General features: G+C 56.8%; 1 protein-coding gene across 1 annotated transcript in view; it reads left to right on the top strand.

Annotated features, from left to right (window-relative positions):
- fer1l4 (fer-1 like family member 4) overlaps positions 1-24,668 on the top strand; it is a 294,195-nt gene that overhangs the window by 123,005 nt on the left and 146,522 nt on the right. The window contains exons 20-21 of the mRNA XM_086005966.1: positions 5,355-5,442; positions 23,381-23,497. Coding sequence (XP_085862092.1) covers positions 5,355-5,442; positions 23,381-23,497 — 205 coding nt within the window. The remainder of the gene's footprint in view (positions 1-5,354; positions 5,443-23,380; positions 23,498-24,668) is intronic.

A 24,668-nucleotide genomic window follows, 5' to 3' on the forward strand; every position in this document is an offset into this window, starting at 1 on the left:
TCATTTCCGATTTAAATGGGTGCCCCCTTATTCTGAAATTATGCCCCCTAGTTCTAGATTCCCCCACGAGGGGAAACATCCTCTCTGCACTACCCTGTCAAGCCCCTTCAGAATCGTATATGTTTCAATAAGACCCCCTCTCATTCTTCTAAACTCCAATGAGTATAGGCCGAACCTGCTCAACCTTTCTTCATGAGACAACCCCTTCATCTCCGGAATCAACCTTGTGAACCTTCTCTGAACTGCCTTCAATGCAAGTATATCCTTCCTTAAATAAGGCGACCAAAACTGTACGCAGTACTTCAGGTGTGGTCTCACCAACGCCCTGTACAGTTATAACAGGACTTCCATAGAATCATAGAAAGTTACAATATGGAAGGAGGCCATTTTGGCCTACCGTGTCCGCGCCGGCCAACAAAGAGCTATCCAGCCTAATCCCACTTCCCAGCTCTTGGTCCGTAGCCCTGCAGGTTAGAGCATCCCAAGTGCACATCCAAGTACTTTTTAAATGTGGTTAGGGTTCCTGCCTCTACCACCCTTTCAGGCAGTGAGTTCCAGAGCCCCACAACCCTCTGGGTGAAGAAATTTCCTCTCAAATCCCCTCTAAACCTTCCCCCAATTACTTTAAATCTGTGCCCCCCTGGTTTTTGACCCCTCTGCTAAGGGAAATAGGTCCTTTCTATCCACTTTATCTATGCCCCTCATAATTTTATACACCTCAATGAGGTCTCCTCTCAGCCTCCTCTGTTCCAAGGAAAACAGACCCAGCCTATCCAGTCTTTCCTCATAGCTAAGATTCTCTACTCCCGGCAACATCCTTGTAAATCTCCTCTGTACCCTCTCTAGTGCAATCACATCTTTCCTGAAATGTGGTGACCAGAACTGCATGCAGAAAGGCATGGATAGAGGATTGGCTATCTAACAGAAGGCAGAGAGTTGGGATAAATGGTTCATTCTCAGACTGGCAATCAGTAACTAGTGGTGTTCCGCAGGGGTCAGTGCTGGGTCCCCAACTCTTTACAATCTATATTAACGATTTGGAGGAGGGGACCGAGTGTAACATATCAAAGTTTGCAGATGATACTAAGATGGGAGGGAAAGTAGTGAGTGAGGAGGACATAAAAAACCTGCAAGGGGACATCGACAGGCTAAGTAAGTGGGCAGAGATTTGGCAGATGGAATACAATACTGGAAAGTGTGAGGTTATGCACTTTAGCAGGAAAAATCATAGAGCAAGTTATTATCTTAATGGCAAGAAACTGGAAAGTATTGAAGTACAAAGGGATCTGGGGGTCCTGGTGCACGAAACTCAAAAGGTTAGTATGCAGGTGCAGCAAGTGATTAAGAAGGCCAATGGAATGTTGGCTTTCATTGCTAGGGGGATAGAATATAAAAATAGGGAGGTATTGCTTCAGTTGTACAAGGTATTGGTGAGACCGCACCTGGAATACTGCGTACAGTTTTGGTGTCCATACTTAAGAAAGGACATACTTGCTCTCGAGTCAGTACAAAGAAGGTTCACTCGGTTAATCCCGGGGATGAGGGGATGGACATATGAGGAGAGGTTGAGTAGATTGGGACTCTACTCATTGGAGTTCAGAAGAATGAGAGGCGATCTTATTGAAACATATAAGATTGTGAAGGGGTTGGATCGGGTGGATGCGGGGAGGATGTTCCCGATGATGGGTGAAACTAGAACTAGGGGGCATAGTCTTAGAATAAGGGGCTGCTCTTTCAAAACTGAGATGAGGAGGAACTACTTCACTCAGAGGGTGGTAGGTCCATGGAATATGCTGCCCCAAAAAGCTGTAGAAGCTACATCATTACATAAATTTAAAACAGAAATAGACAGTTTCCTAGAAGTAAAGGGAATTAAGGGTTACGGGGAGCGGGCAGGAATTTGGACATAAGTCTAGGTTCGGATCGGTCATGGCCCTGTGGGTAGCGGAGCGGGCCCAGGGGCCATGTAGCCTGATCCTGCTCCTATTTCGTGTGTCTAATTCTATTAGATTCAGGAGATGGTTCTGTGATAGTGGATTGGCGGTTAGGATCAGATCAGCCATGACCTTATTGAATGGCGGAGCAGGCTCGAGGGGCCGATTGGCCTACTCCTGCTCCTATTTCTTATGTTCTTATGTTCAGTACTCTAGCTGAGGCCTAACTAGTGTTTTATACAGTTGAAGCATAACCCCCCTGCTCTTGTATTCTATGCCACGGCTAATAAAGGCAAGCATTCCGTATGCCCTCTTAACCACCTTATCTACTTGGCCTGCTACCTTCAGGGATCTGTGGGCATGCACTCCAAGCTCCCTTTGTCCCTCTACACTACTGTGTCCTACCATTTAATGTGTATTCTCTTTCCTTGTTAGCCCTCCCCAAATGCATTACCTCACAATTCTCCGGATTGAATTCCATTTGCCACTGTTCTGCCCACCTGATCAATTTATTGATATCTTCCTGCAGTCTACAGCTTCCTTCTTCAGTATCAACCACACAGCCGATTTTAGTATCATCTGCAAACTTCTTAATCATACCCCCTACATTCAAGTCTAGATCATTGATATATACCACAAAAAGCAAGGGACCCAGTACTGACCCCTGCAGAACCCCACTGGAAACAGCCTTCCAGTCACACAAACACCCATCAACCATTACCCTCTGCTCCCTGTCTCTGAGCCAGTTTTGAATCTAACTTGACACTTTGCCCTGGATCCCATGGACTTTTAACTTCGTGACCAGTCTGCCATGTGGAACCTTATCAAAAGCCTTATTAAAGTCCATATACACTACATCAAATACACTACATCAAACGCACTACCCTCATCTACCCTCCTTGTTACCTCCTCAAAAAATTCAATCAAGTTTGTCAGACACGACCTTCCCTTAACAAATTCGTGCTGACTATCCTTGATTAATCCGTGTCTTTCTAAATGAAGATTTATCCTGTCCTTCAGAATTCTTTCCAATAATTTTCCCACCACCGAGGTTAGGCTGACTGGCCTGTAATTACTCGGTCTTTTCTCCCTTTTTAAACAAGAACTAGAACTAGGGGGCATAATCTTAGAATAAGGGGCTGCTCTTTCAAAACTGAGATGAGGAGAAACTTCTTCACTCAGAGGGTGGTAGGTTTGTGGAATTTGTTGCCCCAGAAAGCTGTGGAAGCTACATCATTAAATAAATTAAAAACAGAAATAGATAGTTTCCTAGAATTAAAGGGAATTAAGGGTTACGGGGAGCGGGCAGGAAATTGGACATGAGTCTATGTTCGGAATGGTCATGGCCCTGTGGGTAACGGAGCGGGCCCAGGGGCCATGTAGCCTGGTTCTGCTCCTACTTCTTGTGTTCTAATTCTGTGTTAGATTTCAGGAGATGGTTTTATTCCTGTTCCTGGCTGGGGTGGAGATCGCCTTTACAGAAGGTAAGTACTGTAGAAAATATAGGGACAGAGTGATCTCCTGGACGAGTTTCGATCGCCTCGATGGGTCGGAGAGGAATTTCCCAGATTTTTTTCTCCCAAATTGGCCATTGGGTATTTTATCTGGTTTTTCGCCTCTCCCGGGAGATCACATGGGTTCGGGTGGATGGAGAGTGATAGAAGATTTGAGGTTAGGATCAGATCAGCCATGATCTTATTGAATGGTGGAGCAGGCTCGAGGGGCCGATTGGCCTACTCCTGCTCCTATTTCTTATGTTCTTATGGTACCACATTAGCAGTCCGCTAGTCCTCCGGCACCACACCTGAAGCCAGAGAGGATTGAAAAATGATGGTCAAGGCCTCTGCTAGTTCCTCTTTTGCTTCGCTTAACAGCCTGGGATACATTTGATCCGGGCCTGGGGATTTATCCACTTTTAAAACTGCTAAACCCCTTAATACTTCCTCTCTCTCTGTTTATTTCATCTAATATTTCACACTCCTCCCCCCCCCCCCCCGATAGCAATGACTGCTTCGCCCCTCTCCTTTGTGAAAACAGACGCAAAGTATTCATTAAGAAACCTACCGACGTCTCCCGCCTCCACACACACATTGCCCACATGATCTCTAATAGGCCCTACCCTTTCTTTAGTTATCCTCTTACTCTTAATATATTTATAAAATATCTTTGGGTTTTCCTTGATTTTACTTGCCAAAAAATTTTCATGCTCTCTCTTTGCTTTCCTAATCAATTTTAATTGCACCCCTGCACTTTCTGTACTCTCTAAAGATTCTGGAGTATTTAGCCCTCGGTATCTGTCATACGCCTCCCTTTTTTTCTTTATCCTACCCTGCATGTTCTTTAAGGGCGCATGTTTGGTCTGAACCCTCCAGATCTCGTCCTTGAATGCCTCCTTTTATACTCCATTCCCTTTGCAATAAAGGCCAACACTCCATTTGCCTTCCTAATTACTTGCTGTACCTGCATGCTAACTTGTTGTGATTCATGTACAAGGACCCCCAGATCCCTCTGTACCTCAGCATTTTGTAATCTCTCCCCATTTAAATAATTTGCTTTTTAATTTTTCCTACCAAAGTGGATAACCTCGCATTTTCCCACATTAAACTCCATCTGCCAGATTTTTGCCCACTCACTTAGCCTATCTATATCCCTTTGGAGATTCTTTGCATCCTCCACACAATTTGCTTTCCCACCTATCTTTGTATCATCAGCAAATTTGGCTACAGTATACACGGTCCCTTCATCCAAGTCATTTAATATAGATTGTAAATAGTTGAGGCCCCAGCACTGATCCCTGTGGCACCCCACTAATTACAGTTTGCCAACCTGAAAATTACCCATTTATCCCGACTCTCTGTTTTCTGTTCGTTAGCCAATCCTCTAATACATTACCCCCAACACCGTGAGCTCTTATCTTGTGTAGTGACCTTTTATGTGGCACCTTATCGAATGCCTTCTGGAAATCCAAATACATGACATCTACTGGTTCCCCTTTATCCACCCTGCTTGTTACATCCTCAAAGAACTCCAGCAAATTTGTCAAACATGATTTCCCTTTCATAAAACCATGCTGACTCTGCTTGACTATATTATGATTTTCTAAATGTCCTGCTACCACTTCCTTCATGATGGACTCCAGCATTTTCCCAATGACAGATATTAGGCTAACTGGTCGACAGTTGCCTGCTTTCTGTCTCCCTTCTTTCTTAAATAATGTATAAAACCAGAGAGAATTGGCTGACACCAGTTACAGTAATCGGAAGGCAAAGATCCAGATTCCTCAGGCAGTGTCACCTGTATTTCACTACTAAAAGACCCACAAAGACAGTTTAACGGTCACCGGAAAAGCCTGATGCTTACCTGGGAGACTCGAGGGTGATCATCAAATGAAGGTTACATTGTTTGCTCTCTTGCTCCTAGGCAATACCACATTTATGCTGAAAAGAAAACCACAAACAGACCCAACACGTTGGATAGATGTCGAATTAAGTCCTTAAAGCATAATATTGTAAGTGAGTGAATGCTGCCTATTTCTAGACTGCCATGAACCTGTGGGTTTATTCCTGACTGTGTTCTACAGTTGGGAGCAGTGTTTCCTTCTCTAGCTTTCTGTTGAGGGCGTGAGCCCTGATGGATCCTGACACTGGGTGCATTGTCGTCGCCTGGGATTCCTGACTGGCCAGGCTGTGCCAGTGTCGACACCTGGGATTCCCGACTGGCGAGCTGTGTCAGTGCCTGGGATTCCCGACTGGCCAAGCTGTGTCAGTGCCTGGGATTCCCCACTGGACGAGCTGTGTCAGTGCCTGGGATTCCCCACTGGCGAGCTGTGTTGTCGCCTGGAATTCCCCACTGGACGAGCTGCGTCAGTGCCTGGGATTCCCCACTGGACGAGCTGTGTCAGTGCCTGGGATTCCCCACTGGCGAGCTGTGTTGTCGCCTGGAATTCCCCACTGGACGAGCTGCGTCAGTGCCTGGGATTCCCCACTGGACGAGCTGTGTCAGTGCCTGGGATTCCCCACTGGCGAGCTGTGTCGTCGCCTGGGATTCCCCACTGGCGAGCTGTGTCGTCGCCTGGGATTCCCCACTGGCGAGCTGTGTCAGTGCCTGGGATTCCCCACGGACGAGCTGTGTCAGTGCCTGGGATTCCCCACTGTCGAGCTGTGTCAGTGCCTGGGATTCCCTACGGACGAGCTGTGTTGTCGCCGAAGGATTCCCCACTGGCGAGCTGTGTCAGTGCCTGGGATTCCCCACTGGCGAGCTGTGTCAGTGCCTGGGATTCCCCACTGGCGAGCTGTGTCAGTGCCTGGGATTCCCCACTGGCGAGCTGTGCCAGTGCCTGGGATTCCCCACTGGCGAGCTGTGTCAGTGCCTGGGATTCCCCACTGGCGAGCTGTGTCAGTGCCTGGGATTCCCCACTGGCGAGCTGTGTCAGTGCCTGGGATTCCCCACTGGATGAGCTGTGTTGTCGCCTGGGATTCCGCACTGGACGAGCTGTGTCAGTGCCTGGGATTCCCCACTGGTGAGCTGTGTTGTCGCCTAGGATTCCCCACTGGCAAGCTGTGTCAGTGCCTGGAATTCCCCACTGGCAAGCTGTGTCAGTGCCTGGGATTCCCCACTGGTGAGCTGTGTCAGTGCCTGGGATTCCCCACTGGCGTGCTGTGTCAGTGCCTGGGATTCCCCACTGGCGAGCTGTGTCAGTGCCTGGGATTCCCCACTGGCGAGCTGTCTCAGTGCCTGGGATTCCCCACTGGCGAGCTGTGTCAGTGCCTGGGATTCCCCACTGGCGAGCTGTGTTGTCGCCTGGGATTCCCCACTGGCGAGCTGTGTCAGTGCCTAGGATTCCCCACTGGCGAGCTGTGCCAGTGCCTGGGATTCCCCACTGGACGAGCTGTGTCAGTGCCTGGGATTCCCCACTGGCGAGCTGTGTCAGTGCCTGGGATTCCCCACTGGCGAGCTGTGTCAGTGCCTGGGATTCCCCACTGGCGAGCTGTGCCAGTGCCTGGGATTCCCCACTGGCGAGCTGTGTCAGTGCCTGGGATTCCCCACTGGCGAGCTGTGTCAGTGCCTGGGATTCCCCACTGGATGAGCTGTGTCAGTGCCTGGGATTCCCCACTGGCGAGCTGTGTCAGTGCCTGGGATTCCCCACTGGACGAGCTGTGTCAGTGCCTGGGATTCCCCACTGGCGAGCTGTGCCAGTGCCTGGGATTCCCCACTGGACGAGCTGTGTCAGTGCCTGGGATTCCCCACTGGACGAGCTGTGTCAGTGCCTGGGATTCCCCACTGGACGAGCTGAGTCAGTGCCTGGGATTCCCCACTGGACGAGCTGTGTCAGTGCCTGGGATTCCCCACTGGACGAGCTGTGTCAGTGCCTGGGATTCCCCACTGGACGAGCTGTGTCAGTGCCTGGGATTCCCCACTGGCGAGCTGTGTTGTCGCCTGGGATTCCCCACTGGCGAGCTGTGTTGTCGCCTGGGATTCCCCACTGGCGAGCTGTGTCGTCGCCTGGGATTCCCCACTGGCGAGCTGTGTCAGTGCCTGGGATTCCCCACTGGACGAGCTGTGTCAGTGCCTGGGATTCCCCACTGGCGAGCTGTGTCAGTGCCTGGGATTCCCTACTGGCGAGCTGTGTTGTCGCCTGGGATTACCCACTGGCGAGCTGTGTCAGTGCCTGGGATTCCCCACTGGCGAGCTGTGTCAGTGCCTGGGATTCCCCACTGGACGAGCTGTGTCAGTGCCTGGGATTCCCCACTGGCGAGCTGTGTCAGTGCCTGGGATTCCCCACTGGACGAGCTGTGTTGTCGCCTGGGATTCCCCACGGACGAGCTGTGTCAGTGCCTGGGATTCCCCACTGGTGAGCTGTGTTGTCGCCTAGGATTCCCCACTGGCAAGCTGTGTCAGTGCCTGGGATTCCCCACTGGCAAGCTGTGTCAGTGCCTGGGATTCCCCACTGGGAGCTGTGTTGTTGCCTAGGATTCCCCACTGGACGAGCTGTGTCAGTGCCTGGGATTCCCCACTGGTGAGCTGTGTCAGTGCCTGGGATTCCCCACTGGCGAGCTGTGTCAGTGCCTGGGATTTCCCACTGGCGAGCTGTGTCAGTGCCTGGGATTCCCCACTGGCGAGCTGTGTCAGTGCCTGGGATTCCCCACTGGCGAGCTGTGTCAGTGCCTGGGATTCCCCACTGGCGAGCTGTGTTGTCGCCTGGGATTCCCCACTGGCGAGCTGTGTCAGTGCCTAGGATTCCCCACTGGCGAGCTGTGCCAGTGCCTGGGATTCCCCACTGGACGAGCTGTGTCAGTGCCTGGGATTCCCCACTGGCGAGCTGTGTCAGTGCCTGGGATCCCCCACTGGCGAGCTGTGTCAGTGCCTGGGATTCCACACTGGCGAGCTGTGCCAGTGCCTGGGATTCCCCACTGGCGAGCTGTGTCAGTGCCTGGGATTCCCCACTGGCGAGCTGTGTCAGTGCCTGGGATTCCCCACTGGACGAGCTGTGTCAGTGCCTGGGATTCCCCACTGGCGAGCTGTGTCAGTGCCTGGGATTCCCCACTGGCGAGCTGTGTCAGTGCCTGGGATTCCCCACTGGCGAGCTGTGCCAGTGCCTGGGATTCCCCACTGGACGAGCTGTGTCAGTGCCTGGGATTCCCCACTGGACGAGCTGTGTCAGTGCCTGGGATTCCCCACTGGACGAACTGAGTCAGTGCCTGGGATTCCCCACTGGACGAGCTGTGTCAGTGCCTGGGATTCCCCACTGGACGAGCTGTGTCAGTGCCTGGGATTCCCCACTGGACGAGCTGTGTTGTCGCCTGGGATTCCCCACTGGACGAGCTGTATCAGTGCCTGGGATTCCCCACTGGCGAGCTGTGTCAGTGCATGGGATTCCCCACTGGCGAGCTGTGCCAGTGCCTGGGATTCCCCACTGGCGAGCTGTGTCAGTGCCTGGGATTCCCCACTGGCGAGCTGTGTCAGTGCCTGGGATTCCCCACTGGACGAGCTGTGTCAGTGCCTGGGATTCCCCACTGGCGAGCTGTGTCAGTGCCTGGGATTCCCCACTGGACGAGCTGTGTCAGTGCCTGGGATTCCCCACTGGCGAGCTGTGCCAGTGCCTGGGATTCCCCACTGGACGAGCTGTGTCAGTGCTTGGGATTCCCCACTGGACGAGCTGTGTCAGTGCCTGGGATTCCCCACTGGACGAGCTGAGTCAGTGCCTGGGATTCCCCACTGGACGAGCTGTGTCAGTGCCTGGGATTCCCCACTGGACGAGCTGTGTCAGTGCCTGGGATTCCCCACTGGACGAGCTGTGTTGTCGCCTGGGATTCCCCACGGACGAGCTGTGTCAGTGCCTGCGATTCCCCACTGGACGAGCTGTGTTGTCGCCTGGGATTCCCCACTGGACGAGCTGTGTCAGTGCCTGGGATTCCCCACTGGCGAGCTGTGTCAGTGCATGGGATTCCCCACTGGACGAGCTGTGTTGTCGCCTGGGATTACCCACTGGCGAGCTGTGTCAGTGCATGGGATTCCCCACTGGACGAGCTGTGTTGTCGCCTGGGATTCCCCACGGACGAGCTGTGTCACTGCCTGGGATTCCCCACTGGTGAGCTGTGTCAGTGCCTGGGATTTCCCACTGGCGAGCTGTGTCAGTGCCTGGGATTCCCCACTGGCAAGCTGTGTCAGTGCCTGGGATTCCCCACTGGCGAGCTGTGTTGTCGCCTGGGATTCCCCACTGGCGAGCTGTGTTGTCGCCTGGGATTCCCCACTGGCGAGCTGTGTCGTCGCCTGGGATTCCCCACTGGCGAGCTGTGTCAGTGCCTGGGATTCCCCACTGGACGAGCTGTGTCAGTGCCTGGGATTCCCCACTGGCGAGCTGTGTCAGTGCCTGGGATTCCCTACTGGCGAGCTGTGTTGTCGCCTGGGATTACCCACTGGCGAGCTGTGTCAGTGCCTGGGATTCCCCACTGGCGAGCTGTGTCAGTGCCTGGGATTCCCCACTGGACGAGCTGTGTCAGTGCCTGGGATTCCCCACTGGCGAGCTGTGTCAGTGCCTGGGATTCCCCACTGGACGAGCTGTGTTGTCGCCTGGGATTCCCCACGGACGAGCTGTGTCAGTGCCTGGGATTCCCCACTGGTGAGCTGTGTTGTCGCCTAGGATTCCCCACTGGCAAGCTGTGTCAGTGCCTGGGATTCCCCACTGGCAAGCTGTGTCAGTGCCTGGGATTCCCCACTGGGAGCTGTGTTGTTGCCTAGGATTCCCCACTGGACGAGCTGTGTCAGTGCCTGGGATTCCCCACTGGTGAGCTGTGTCAGTGCCTGGGATTCCCCACTGGCGAGCTGTGTCAGTGCCTGGGATTTCCCACTGGCGAGCTGTGTCAGTGCCTGGGATTCCCCACTGGCGAGCTGTGTCAGTGCCTGGGATTCCCCACTGGCGAGCTGTGTCAGTGCCTGGGATTCCCCACTGGCGAGCTGTGTTGTCGCCTGGGATTCCCCACTGGCGAGCTGTGTCAGTGCCTAGGATTCCCCACTGGCGAGCTGTGCCAGTGCCTGGGATTCCCCACTGGACGAGCTGTGTCAGTGCCTGGGATTCCCCACTGGCGAGCTGTGTCAGTGCCTGGGATCCCCCACTGGCGAGCTGTGTCAGTGCCTGGGATTCCCCACTGGCGAGCTGTGCCAGTGCCTGGGATTCCCCACTGGCGAGCTGTGTCAGTGCCTGGGATTCCCCACTGGCGAGCTGTGTCAGTGCCTGGGATTCCCCACTGGACGAGCTGTGTCAGTGCCTGGGATTCCCCACTGGCGAGCTGTGTCAGTGCCTGGGATTCCCCACTGGCGAGCTGTGTCAGTGCCTGGGATTCCCCACTGGCGAGCTGTGCCAGTGCCTGGGATTCCCCACTGGACGAGCTGTGTCAGTGCCTGGGATTCCCCACTGGACGAGCTGTGTCAGTGCCTGGGATTCCCCACTGGACGAACTGAGTCAGTGCCTGGGATTCCCCACTGGACGAGCTGTGTCAGTGCCTGGGATTCCCCACTGGACGAGCTGTGTCAGTGCCTGGGATTCCCCACTGGACGAGCTGTGTTGTCGCCTGGGATTCCCCACTGGACGAGCTGTGTCAGTGCCTGGGATTCCCCACTGGCGAGCTGTGTCAGTGCATGGGATTCCCCACTGGCGAGCTGTGCCAGTGCCTGGGATTCCCCACTGGCGAGCTGTGTCAGTGCCTGGGATTCCCCACTGGCGAGCTGTGTCAGTGCCTGGGATTCCCCACTGGACGAGCTGTGTCAGTGCCTGGGATTCCCCACTGGCGAGCTGTGTCAGTGCCTGGGATTCCCCACTGGACGAGCTGTGTCAGTGCCTGGGATTCCCCACTGGCGAGCTGTGCCAGTGCCTGGGATTCCCCACTGGACGAGCTGTGTCAGTGCTTGGGATTCCCCACTGGACGAGCTGTGTCAGTGCCTGGGATTCCCCACTGGACGAGCTGAGTCAGTGCCTGGGATTCCCCACTGGACGAGCTGTGTCAGTGCCTGGGATTCCCCACTGGACGAGCTGTGTCAGTGCCTGGGATTCCCCACTGGACGAGCTGTGTTGTCGCCTGGGATTCCCCACGGACGAGCTGTGTCAGTGCCTGCGATTCCCCACTGGACGAGCTGTGTTGTCGCCTGGGATTCCCCACTGGACGAGCTGTGTCAGTGCCTGGGATTCCCCACTGGCGAGCTGTGTCAGTGCATGGGATTCCCCACTGGACGAGCTGTGTTGTCGCCTGGGATTACCCACTGGCGAGCTGTGTCAGTGCATGGGATTCCCCACTGGACGAGCTGTGTTGTCGCCTGGGATTCCCCACGGACGAGCTGTGTCACTGCCTGGGATTCCCCACTGGTGAGCTGTGTTGTCGCCTAGGATTCCCCACTGGCAAGCTGTGTCAGTGCCTGGGATTCCCCACTGGCAAGCTGTGTCAGTGCCTGGGATTCCCCACTGGGAGCTGTGTTGTCGCCTGGGATTCCCCACTGGACGAGCTGTGTCAGTGCCTGGGATTTCCCACTGGTGAGCTGTGTCAGTGCCTGGGATTCCCCACTGGTGAGCTGTGTGAGTGCCTGGGATTCCCCACTGGTGAGCTGTGTCAGTGCCTGGGATTCCCCACTGGTGAGCTGTGTCAGTGCCTGGGATTTCCCACTGGCGAGCTGTGTCAGTGCCTGGGATTCCCCACTGGCAAGCTGTGTCAGTGCCTGGGATTCCCCACTGGCGAGCTGTGTTGTCGCCTGGGATTCCCCACTGGCGAGCTGTGTTGTCGCCTGGGATTCCCCACTGGCGAGCTGTGTCGTCGCCTGGGATTCCCCACTGGCGAGCTGTGTCAGTGCCTGGGATTCCCCACTGGACGAGCTGTGTCAGTGCCTGGGATTCCCCACTGGCGAGCTGTGTCAGTGCCTGGGATTCCCTACTGGCGAGCTGTGTTGTCGCCTGGGATTACCCACTGGCGAGCTGTGTCAGTGCCTGGGATTCCCCACTGGCGAGCTGTGTCAGTGCCTGGGATTCCCCACTGGACGAGCTGTGTCAGTGCCTGGGATTCCCCACTGGCGAGCTGTGTCAGTGCCTGGGATTCCCCACTGGACGAGCTGTGTTGTCGCCTGGGATTCCCCACGGACGAGCTGTGTCAGTGCCTGGGATTCCCCACTGGTGAGCTGTGTTGTCGCCTAGGATTCCCCACTGGCAAGCTGTGTCAGTGCCTGGGATTCCCCACTGGCAAGCTGTGTCAGTGCCTGGGATTCCCCACTGGGAGCTGTGTTGTTGCCTAGGATTCCCCACTGGACGAGCTGTGTCAGTGCCTGGGATTCCCCACTGGTGAGCTGTGTCAGTGCCTGGGATTCCCCACTGGCGAGCTGTGTCAGTGCCTGGGATTCACCACTGGCGAGCTGTGTCAGTGCCTGGGATTCCCCACTGGCGAGCTGTGTCAGTGCCTGGGATTCCCCACTGGCGAGCTGTGTCAGTGCCTGGGATTCCCCACTGGCGAGCTGTGTTGTCGCCTGGGATGCCCCACTGGCGAGCTGTGTCAGTGCCTAGGATTCCCCACTGGCGAGCTGTGCCAGTGCCTGGGATTCCCCACTGGACGAGCTGTGTCAGTGCCTGGGATTCCCCACTGGCGAGCTGTGTCAGTGCCTGGGATCCCCCACTGGCGAGCTGTGTCAGTGCCTGGGATTCCCCACTGGCCAGCTGTGCCAGTGCCTGGGATTCCCCACTGGCGAGCTGTGTCAGTGCCTGGGATTCCCCACTGGCGAGCTGTGTCGGTGCCTGGGATTCCCCACTGGACGAGCTGTGTCAGTGCCTGGGATTCCCCACTGGCGAGCTGTGTCAGTGCCTGGGATTCCCCACTGGCGAGCTGTGTCAGTGCCTGGGATTCCCCACTGGCGAGCTGTGCCAGTGCCTGGGATTCCCCACTGGACGAGCTGTGTCAGTGCCTGGGATTCCCCACTGGACGAGCTGTGTCAGTGCCTGGGATTCCCCACTGGACGAACTGAGTCAGTGCCTGGGATTCCCCACTGGACGAGCTGTGTCAGTGCCTGGGATTCCCCACTGAACGAGCTGTGTCAGTGCCTGGGATTCCCCACTGGACGAGCTGTGTTGTCGCCTGGGATTCCCCACGGACGAGCTGTGTCAGTGCCTGCGATTCCCCACTGGACGAGCTGTGTTGTCGCCTGGGATTCCCCACTGGACGAGCTGTGTCAGTGCTTGGGATTCCCCACTGGCGAGCTGTGTCAGTGCATGGGATTCCCCACTGGACGAGCTGTGTTGTCGCCTGGGATTACCCACTGGCGAGCTGTGTCAGTGCATGGGATTCCCCACTGGACGAGCTGTGTTGTCGCCTGGGATTCCCCACGGACGAGCTGTGTCAGTGCCTGGGATTCCCCACTGGTGAGCTGTGTTGTCGCCTAGGATTCCCCACTGGCAAGCTGTGTCAGTGCCTGGGATTCCCCACTGGCAAGCTGTGTCAGTGCCTGGGATTCCCCACTGGGAGCTGTGTTGTCGCCTGGGATTCCCCACTGGACGAGCTGTGTCAGTGCCTGGGATTTCCCACTGGTGAGCTGTGTCAGTGCCTGGGATTCCCCACTGGTGAGCTGTGTGAGTGCCTGGGATTCCCCACTGGTGAGCTGTGTCAGTGCCTGGGATTCCCCACTGGTGAGCTGTGTCAGTGCCTGGGATTTCCCACTGGCGAGCTGTGTCAGTGCCTGGGATTCCCCACTGGCGAGCTGTGTCAGTGCCTGGGATTCCCCACTGGCGAGCTGTGTTGTCGCCTGGGATTCCCCACTGGCGAGCTGTGTTGTCGCCTGGGATTCCCCACTGGCGAGCTGTGTCGTCGCCTGGGATTCCCCACTGGCGAGCTGTGTCAATGCCTGGGATTCCCCACTGGACAAGCTGTGTCAGTGCCTGGGATTCCCCACTGGCGAGCTGTGTCAGTGCCTGGGATTCCCCACTGGCGAGCTGTGTCAGTGCCTGGGATTCCCCACTGGCGAGCTGTGTCAGTGCCTGGGATTCCCCACTGGCGAGCTGTGTCAGTGCCTGGGATTCCCCACTGGCGAGCTGTGTCAGTGCCTGGGATTCCCCACTGGACGAGCTGTGTCAGTGCCTGGGATTCCCCACTGGCGAGCTGTGTCAGTGCCTGGGATTCCCCACTGGCGAGCTGTGTTAGTGCCTGGGATTCCCCACTGGTGAGCTGTGTCAGTGCCTGGGATTCCCCACTGGACGAGCTGTGTGAGTGCCTGGGATTCCCCACTGGCGAGCTGTGTCAGTGCCTGGGATTCCCCACTGGACGAGCTGTGTCAGTGCCTGGGATTCCCCACTGGACAAGCTGTGTCAGTGCCTGGGATTCCCCACTGGACGAGCTGTGTCAGTGCCTGGGATTCCCCACTGGACGAGGTGCGTCAGTGCCTGGGATTCCCCACTGGACGAGCTGTGTTGTCGCCTGGGATTCCCCACGGACGAGCTGTGTCAGTGCCTGGGATTCCCCACTGGACGAGCTGTGTTGTCGCCTGGGATTACCCACTGGCGAGCTGTGTCAGTGCATGGGATTCCCCACTGGACGAGCTGTGTTGTCGCCTGGGATTCCCCACGGACGAGCTGTGTCAGTGCCTGGGATTCCCCACTGGTGAGCTGTGTTGTCGCCTAGGATTCCCCACTGGCAAGCTGTGTCAGTGCCTGGGATTCCCCACTGGCAAGCTGTGTCAGTGCCTGGGATTCCCCACTGGGAGCTGTGTTGTCGCCTGGGACTCCCCACTGGACGAGCTGTGTCAGTGCCTGGGATTCCCCACTGGACGAGCTGTGTCAGTGCCTGGGATTCCCCACTGGACGAGCTGTGTTGTCGCCTGGGATTCCCCACGGACGAGCTGTGTCAGTGCCTGGGATTCCCCACTGGCGAGCTGTGTCAGTGCATGGGATTCCCCACTGGACGAGCTGTGTCAGTGCCTGGGATTCCCCACTGGTGAGCTGTGTTGTCGCCTAGGATTCCCCACTGGCAAGCTGTGTCAGTGCCTGGGATTCCCCACTGGCAAGCTGTGTCAGTGCCTGGGATTCCCCACTGGGAGCTGTGTTGTTGCCTAGGATTCCCCACTGGACGAGCTGTGTCAGTGCCTGGGATTCCCCACTGGTGAGCTGTGTCAGTGCCTGGGATTCCCCACTGGCGAGCTGTGTCAGTGCCTGGGATTTCCCACTGGCGAGCTGTGTCAGTGCCTGGGATTCCCCACTGGCGAGCTGTGTCAGTGCCTGGGATTCCCCACTGGCGAGCTGTGTCAGTGCCTGGGATTCCCCACTGGCGAGCTGTGTTGTCGCCTGGGATTCCCCACTGGCGAGCTGTGTCAGTGCCTAGGATTCCCCACTGGCGAGCTGTGCCAGTGCCTGGGATTCCCCACTGGACGAGCTGTGTCAGTGCCTGGGATTCCCCACTGGCGAGCTGTGTCAGTGCCTGGGATCCCCCACTGGCGAGCTGTGTCAGTGCCTGGGATTCCCCACTGGCGAGCTGTGCCAGTGCCTGGGATTCCCCACTGGCGAGCTGTGTCAGTGCCTGGGATTCCCCACTGGCGAGCTGTGTCAGTGCCTGGGATTCCCCACTGGACGAGCTGTGTCAGTGCCTGGGATTCCCCACTGGCGAGCTGTGTCAGTGCCTGGGATTCCCCACTGGCGAGCTGTGTCAGTGCCTGGGATTCCCCACTGGCGAGCTGTGCCAGTGCCTGGGATTCCCCACTGGACGAGCTGTGTCAGTGCCTGGGATTCCCCACTGGACGAGCTGTGTCAGTGCCTGGGATTCCCCACTGGACGAACTGAGTCAGTGCCTGGGATTCCCCACTGGACGAGCTGTGTCAGTGCCTGGGATTCCCCACTGGACGAGCTGTGTCAGTGCCTGGGATTCCCCACTGGACGAGCTGTGTTGTCGCCTGGGATTCCCCACTGGACGAGCTGTGTCAGTGCCTGGGATTCCCCACTGGCGAGCTGTGTCAGTGCATGGGATTCCCCACTGGCGAGCTGTGCCAGTGCCTGGGATTCCCCACTGGCGAGCTGTGTCAGTGCCTGGGATTCCCCACTGGCGAGCTGTGTCAGTGCCTGGGATTCCCCACTGGACGAGCTGTGTCAGTGCCTGGGATTCCCCACTGGCGAGCTGTGTCAGTGCCTGGGATTCCCCACTGGACGAGCTGTGTCAGTGCCTGGGATTCCCCACTGGCGAGCTGTGCCAGTGCCTGGGATTCCCCACTGGACGAGCTGTGTCAGTGCTTGGGATTCCCCACTGGACGAGCTGTGTCAGTGCCTGGGATTCCCCACTGGACGAGCTGAGTCAGTGCCTGGGATTCCCCACTGGACGAGCTGTGTCAGTGCCTGGGATTCCCCACTGGACGAGCTGTGTCAGTGCCTGGGATTCCCCACTGGACGAGCTGTGTTGTCGCCTGGGATTCCCCACGGACGAGCTGTGTCAGTGCCTGCGATTCCCCACTGGACGAGCTGTGTTGTCGCCTGGGATTCCCCACTGGACGAGCTGTGTCAGTGCCTGGGATTCCCCACTGGCGAGCTGTGTCAGTGCATGGGATTCCCCACTGGACGAGCTGTGTTGTCGCCTGGGATTACCCACTGGCGAGCTGTGTCAGTGCATGGGATTCCCCACTGGACGAGCTGTGTTGTCGCCTGGGATTCCCCACGGACGAGCTGTGTCACTGCCTGGGATTCCCCACTGGTGAGCTGTGTTGTCGCCTAGGATTCCCCACTGGCAAGCTGTGTCAGTGCCTGGGATTCCCCACTGGCAAGCTGTGTCAGTGCCTGGGATTCCCCACTGGGAGCTGTGTTGTCGCCTGGGATTCCCCACTGGACGAGCTGTGTCAGTGCCTGGGATTTCCCACTGGTGAGCTGTGTCAGTGCCTGGGATTCCCCACTGGTGAGCTGTGTGAGTGCCTGGGATTCCCCACTGGTGAGCTGTGTCAGTGCCTGGGATTCCCCACTGGTGAGCTGTGTCAGTGCCTGGGATTTCCCACTGGCGAGCTGTGTCAGTGCCTGGGATTCCCCACTGGCAAGCTGTGTCAGTGCCTGGGATTCCCCACTGGCGAGCTGTGTTGTCGCCTGGGATTCCCCACTGGCGAGCTGTGTTGTCGCCTGGGATTCCCCACTGGCGAGCTGTGTCGTCGCCTGGGATTCCCCACTGGCGAGCTGTGTCAGTGCCTGGGATTCCCCACTGGACGAGCTGTGTCAGTGCCTGGGATTCCCCACTGGCGAGCTGTGTCAGTGCCTGGGATTCCCTACTGGCGAGCTGTGTTGTCGCCTGGGATTACCCACTGGCGAGCTGTGTCAGTGCCTGGGATTCCCCACTGGCGAGCTGTGTCAGTGCCTGGGATTCCCCACTGGACGAGCTGTGTCAGTGCCTGGGATTCCCCACTGGCGAGCTGTGTCAGTGCCTGGGATTCCCCACTGGACGAGCTGTGTTGTCGCCTGGGATTCCCCACGGACGAGCTGTGTCAGTGCCTGGGATTCCCCACTGGTGAGCTGTGTTGTCGCCTAGGATTCCCCACTGGCAAGCTGTGTCAGTGCCTGGGATTCCCCACTGGCAAGCTGTGTCAGTGCCTGGGATTCCCCACTGGGAGCTGTGTTGTTGCCTAGGATTCCCCACTGGACGAGCTGTGTCAGTGCCTGGGATTCCCCACTGGTGAGCTGTGTCAGTGCCTGGGATTCCCCACTGGCGAGCTGTGTCAGTGCCTGGGATTCACCACTGGCGAGCTGTGTCAGTGCCTGGGATTCCCCACTGGCGAGCTGTGTCAGTGCCTGGGATTCCCCACTGGCGAGCTGTGTCAGTGCCTGGGATTCCCCACTGGCGAGCTGTGTTGTCGCCTGGGATGCCCCACTGGCGAGCTGTGTCAGTGCCTAGGATTCCCCACTGGCGAGCTGTGCCAGTGCCTGGGATTCCCCACTGGACGAGCTGTGTCAGTGCCTGGGATTCCCCACTGGCGAGCTGTGTCAGTGCCTGGGATCCCCCACTGGCGAGCTGTGTCAGTGCCTGGGATTCCCCACTGGCCAGCTGTGCCAGTGCCTGGGATTCCCCACTGGCGAGCTGTGTCAGTGCCTGGGATTCCCCACTGGCGAGCTGTGTCGGTGCCTGGGATTCCCCACTGGACGAGCTGTGTCAGTGCCTGGGATTCCCCACTGGCGAGCTGTGTCAGTGCCTGGGATTCCCCACTGGCGAGCTGTGTCAGTGCCTGGGATTCCCCACTGGCGAGCTGTGCCAGTGCCTGGGATTCCCCACTGGACGAGCTGTGTCAGTGCCTGGGATTCCCCACTGGACGAGCTGTGTCAGTGCCTGGGATTCCCCACTGGACGAACTGAGTCAGTGCCTGGGATTCCCCACTGGACGAGCTGTGTCAGTGCCTGGGATTCCCCACTGAACGAGCTGTGTCAGTGCCTGGGATTCCCCACTGGACGAGCTGTGTTGTCGCCTGGGATTCCCCACGGACGAGCTGTGTCAGTGCCTGCGATTCCCCACTGGACGAGCTGTGTTGTCGCCTGGGATTCCCCACTGGACGAGCTGTGTCAGTGCTTGGGATTCCCCACTGGCGAGCTGTGTCAGTGCATGGGATTCCCCACTGGACGAGCTGTGTTGTCGCCTGGGATTACCCACTGGCGAGCTGTGTCAGTGCATGGGATTCCCCACTGGACGAGCTGTGTTGTCGCCTGGGATTCCCCACGGACGAGCTGTGTCAGTGCCTGGGATTCCCCACTGGTGAGCTGTGTTGTCGCCTAGGATTCCCCACTGGCAAGCTGTGTCAGTGCCTGGGATTCCCCACTGGCAAGCTGTGTCAGTGCCTGGGATTCCCCACTGGGAGCTGTGTTGTCGCCTGGGATTCCCCACTGGACGAGCTGTGTCAGTGCCTGGGATTTCCCACTGGTGAGCTGTGTCAGTGCCTGGGATTCCCCACTGGTGAGCTGTGTGAGTGCCTGGGATTCCCCACTGGTGAGCTGTGTCAGTGCCTGGGATTCCCCACTGGTGAGCTGTGTCAGTGCCTGGGATTTCCCACTGGCGAGCTGTGTCAGTGCCTGGGATTCCCCACTGGCGAGCTGTGTCAGTGCCTGGGATTCCCCACTGGCGAGCTGTGTTGTCGCCTGGGATTCCCCACTGGCGAGCTGTGTTGTCGCCTGGGATTCCCCACTGGCGAGCTGTGTCGTCGCCTGGGATTCCCCACTGGCGAGCTGTGTCAATGCCTGGGATTCCCCACTGGACAAGCTGTGTCAGTGCCTGGGATTCCCCACTGGCGAGCTGTGTCAGTGCCTGGGATTCCCCACTGGCGAGCTGTGTCAGTGCCTGGGATTCCCCACTGGCGAGCTGTGTCAGTGCCTGGGATTCCCCACTGGCGAGCTGTGTCAGTGCCTGGGATTCCCCACTGGCGAGCTGTGTCAGTGCCTGGGATTCCCCACTGGACGAGCTGTGTCAGTGCCTGGGATTCCCCACTGGCGAGCTGTGTCAGTGCCTGGGATTCCCCACTGGCGAGCTGTGTTAGTGCCTGGGATTCCCCACTGGTGAGCTGTGTCAGTGCCTGGGATTCCCCACTGGACGAGCTGTGTGAGTGCCTGGGATTCCCCACTGGCGAGCTGTGTCAGTGCCTGGGATTCCCCACTGGACGAGCTGTGTCAGTGCCTGGGATTCCCCACTGGACAAGCTGTGTCAGTGCCTGGGATTCCCCACTGGACGAGCTGTGTCAGTGCCTGGGATTCCCCACTGGACGAGGTGCGTCAGTGCCTGGGATTCCCCACTGGACGAGCTGTGTTGTCGCCTGGGATTCCCCACGGACGAGCTGTGTCAGTGCCTGGGATTCCCCACTGGACGAGCTGTGTTGTCGCCTGGGATTACCCACTGGCGAGCTGTGTCAGTGCATGGGATTCCCCACTGGACGAGCTGTGTTGTCGCCTGGGATTCCCCACGGACGAGCTGTGTCAGTGCCTGGGATTCCCCACTGGTGAGCTGTGTTGTCGCCTAGGATTCCCCACTGGCAAGCTGTGTCAGTGCCTGGGATTCCCCACTGGCAAGCTGTGTCAGTGCCTGGGATTCCCCACTGGGAGCTGTGTTGTCGCCTGGGACTCCCCACTGGACGAGCTGTGTCAGTGCCTGGGATTCCCCACTGGACGAGCTGTGTCAGTGCCTGGGATTCCCCACTGGACGAGCTGTGTTGTCGCCTGGGATTCCCCACGGACGAGCTGTGTCAGTGCCTGGGATTCCCCACTGGCGAGCTGTGTCAGTGCATGGGATTCCCCACTGGACGAGCTGTGTCAGTGCCTGGGATTCCCCACTGGCGAGCTGTGTTGTCGCCTGGGATTCCCCACTGGCGAGCTGTGTCAGTGCCTGGGATTCCCCACTGGCGAGCTGTGTCAGTGCCTGGGATTCCCCACTGGCGAGCTGTGTCAGTGCCTGGGATTCCCCACTGGACGAGCTGTGTCAGCGCCTGGGATTCCCCACTGGACGAGCTGTGTCAGTGCATGGGATTCCCCACTGGACGAGCTGTGTTGTCGCCTGGGATTACCCACTGGCGAGCTGTGTCAGTGCATGGGATTCCCCACTGGACGAGCTGTGTTCTTGCCTGGGATTCCCCACGGACGAGCTGTGTCAGTGCCTGGGATTCCCCACTGGTGAGCTGTGTTGTCGCCTAGGATTCCCCACTGGCAAGCTGTGTCAGTGCCTGGGATTCCCCACTGGCAAGCTGTGTCAGTGCCTGGGATTCCCCACTGGGAGCTCTGTTGTCGCCTGGGATTCCCCACTGGACGAGCTGTGTCAGTGCCTGGGATTTCCCACTGGTGAGCTGTGTCAGTGCCTGGGATTCCCCACTGGTGAGCTGTGTGAGTGCCTGGGATTCCCCACTGGTGAGCTGTGTCAGTGCCTGGGATTCCCCACTGGTGAGCTGTGTCAGTGCCTGGGATTTCCCACTGGCGAGCTGTGTCAGTGCCTGGGATTCCCCACTGGCGAGCTGTGTCAGTGCCTGGGATTCCCCACTGGCGAGCTGTGTTGTCGCCTGGGATTCCCCACTGGCGAGCTGTGTTGTCGCCTGGGATTCCCCACTGGCGAGCTGTGTCGTCGCCTGGGATTCCCCACTGGCGAGCTGTGTCAATGCCTGGGATTCCCCACTGGACAAGCTGTGTCAGTGCCTGGGATTCCCCACTGGCGAGCTGTGTCAGTGCCTGGGATTCCCCACTGGCGAGCTGTGTCAGTGCCTGGGATTCCCCACTGGCGAGCTGTGTCAGTGCCTGGGATTCCCCACTGGCGAGCTGTGTCAGTGCCTGGGATTCCCCACTGGCGAGCTGTGTCAGTGCCTGGGATTCCCCACTGGACGAGCTGTGTCAGTGCCTGGGATTCCCCACTGGACGAGCTGTGTGAGTGCCTGGGATTCCCCACTGGCGAGCTGTGTCAGTGCCTGGGATTCCCCACTGGACGAGCTGTGTCAGTGCCTGGGATTCCCCACTGGACAAGCGGTGTCAGTGCCTGGGATTCCCCACTGGACGAGCTGTGTCAGTGCCTGGGATTCCCCACTGGACGAGGTGCGTCAGTGCCTGGGATTCCCCACTGGACGAGCTGTGTTGTCGCCTGGGATTCCCCACGGACGAGCTGTGTCAGTGCCTGGGATTCCCCACTGGACGAGCTGTGTTGTCGCCTGGGATTACCCACTGGCGAGCTGTGTCAGTGCATGGGATTCCCCACTGGACGAGCTGTGTTGTCGCCTGGGATTCCCCACGGACGAGCTGTGTCAGTGCCTGGGATTCCCCACTGGTGAGCTGTGTTGTCGCCTGGGACTCCCCACTGGACGAGCTGTGTCAGTGCCTGGGATTCCCCACTGGACGAGCTGTGTCAGTGCCTGGGATTCCCCACTGGACGAGCTGTGTTGTCGCCTGGGATTCCCCACGGACGAGCTGTGTCAGTGCCTGGGATTCCCCACTGGCGAGCTGTGTCAGTGCATGGGATTCCCCACTGGACGAGCTGTGTCAGTGCCTGGGATTCCCCACTGGCGAGCTGTGTTGTCGCCTGGGATTCCCCACTGGCGAGCTGTGTCAGTGCCTGGGATTCCCCACTGGCGAGCTGTGTCAGTGCCTGGGATTCCCCACTGGCGAGCTGTGTCAGTGCCTGGGATTCCCCACTGGACGAGCTGTGTCAGCGCCTGGGATTCCCCACTGGACGAGCTGTGTCAGTGCCTGGGATTCCCCACTGGACGAGCTGTGTCAGTGCCTGGGATTCCCCACTGGTGAGCTGTGTCAGTGCCTGGGATTCCCTACTGGGAGCTGTGTTGTCGCCTGGGATTCCCCACTGGCGAGCTGTGTCAGTGCCTGGGATTCCCCACTGGACGAGCTGTGCCAGTGCCTGGGATTCCCCACTGGACGAGCTGTGTCAGTGCTTGGGATTCCCCACTGGCGAGCTGTGTCAGTGCCTGGGATTCCCCACTGGACGAGCTGTGCCAGTGCCTGGGATTCCGCACTGGACGAGCTGTGTCAGTGCCTGGGATTCCCCAGTGGACGAGCTGTGTCAGTGCCTGGGATTCCCCATTGGAGGAGCTGTGCCAGTGTAGGGAGATGCCACAGGATAAAAAAAAACTGCCGGTTATTAACGCTGCAAATCTCATGTTAATAGAACGTTTTTACCCAATTGTGTCCCAATTGCATACCTGTGCTTTCTCTGACTGGATAAAGACGAGGCGAGGGAACAGTGCTGAATCCCAGACCTGGCAATGTTCTGCAGCCAGTGGACTATGGATGGAGGCGTGGAGGGAGCAGGTTGCCGGGGGGATGCCAGCAGGTGCTGGGCATAGTATTTGGTTGTGGAAGTACTAGATAGAGTAACAGAGAAAAATATCACAAAATAATTGATTCTAATGTTACTTTGGAAAAACAGTGTGAATTATTTTAAAGATTTTAAAAAAAATACATTTGTGATATACTGCAGACGTTTTACAACAAATGTTTGGTATTTTATATTTTCCAGATTATTCATGCAAAGCAGGCGCTAAGAATTATGAGAAGGTTAAACAAGAAAAATATAAAGGAGCAACTGAGTGAGGTACAGAAACTACTGGAGAAAGTCAAAAATCGAGTGAAGGAGGTGAGATGATTTACAGCGTCAGGGGTACGATATTGACTCTGTCTGTTTTATAACTGGGTGTTTGAGCAGGTTGTCCAGAAATTTTTAAATGGAAATTAATCTGCAAGTGCTTGAGTTTCCTCTGGTCATGCGATAGAATCATAGAATGGTTACAGCACAAAGGGAGGCCATTCGGCCCGTCGAGCCCATGCTGGCTCTCTGCAAGAGCAATTCAGCTCGTCCCACTCCCCCGCCCTTTCCCCGTAGCCCTGCAAATTTTTCTCCTTCAGGTACTTATCCAATTCCCTTTTGAAAGCCACAATTGAATCTGCCTCCACCGCCCTTTCAGGCAGTGAATTCCAGATCCTAACCACTCGCTGCATAAAAAAGTTTTTCCTCATGTCGTCTTTGGTTCTTCTGCCAATCACCTTGAATCTGTGTCCTCTGGTTCTCGACCCTTCTGCCAATGGGAACAGTTTCTCTCTATCAACTCTGTTCAGACCCCTCATGATTCTGAACACCTCTATCAAATCTCCTCTCAACCTTCTCTGCTCTAAGGAGAACAACCCCAGCTTCTCCAGTCTATCCACAAAACTGAAGTCCCTCATTCCTGGAATCATTCTTGTAAATTTTTTCTGCACCCTCTCTAAGGCCTTCACATCCTTCCTAAAGTGCAGTGCCCAGAATTGGACACAATACTCCAGTTGAGGCCGAACCAGTATTTTATAAAGGTTCATCATAACTTCCTTGCTTTTGTGCCCTATACCTCTATTCATGAAGCCCAGGATCCCGTATGCTTTTTTAACCGCTTTCTCAATCTGCCCTGCCACCTTTAACGATTTGTGCACACATACCCCCAGGTCTCTCTGTTCATGCACCCCCTTTATAATTGTACCCTTCAGTTTATATTGCCTCTCCTCATTCTTCCTACAAAAATGTATCACTTCATACTTTTCTGCGTTAAATTTCATCTGCCACGTGTCTGCCCATTCCACCAGCCTGTCTATGTCTTCTTGAAGTCTATCCCTATCCTTCTCACTGTTCACTATACTTCCAAGTTTTGTGTCATCGGCAAATTATGAAATTGTGCCCTGTACACCCAAGTCTAAGTCATTAATATATATCAAGAAAAGCAGTGGTCCCAATACCGACCCCTGGGAAACACCATTGTATACCATCCTCCAGTCCGAAA

Source organism: Somniosus microcephalus, chromosome 13 (genome assembly GCF_052327205.1).
Source record: "Somniosus microcephalus isolate GS21.2 chromosome 13, FLI_Smic_1.0, whole genome shotgun sequence".
NCBI classification, from domain to species: domain Eukaryota; kingdom Metazoa; phylum Chordata; class Chondrichthyes; order Squaliformes; family Somniosidae; genus Somniosus; species Somniosus microcephalus.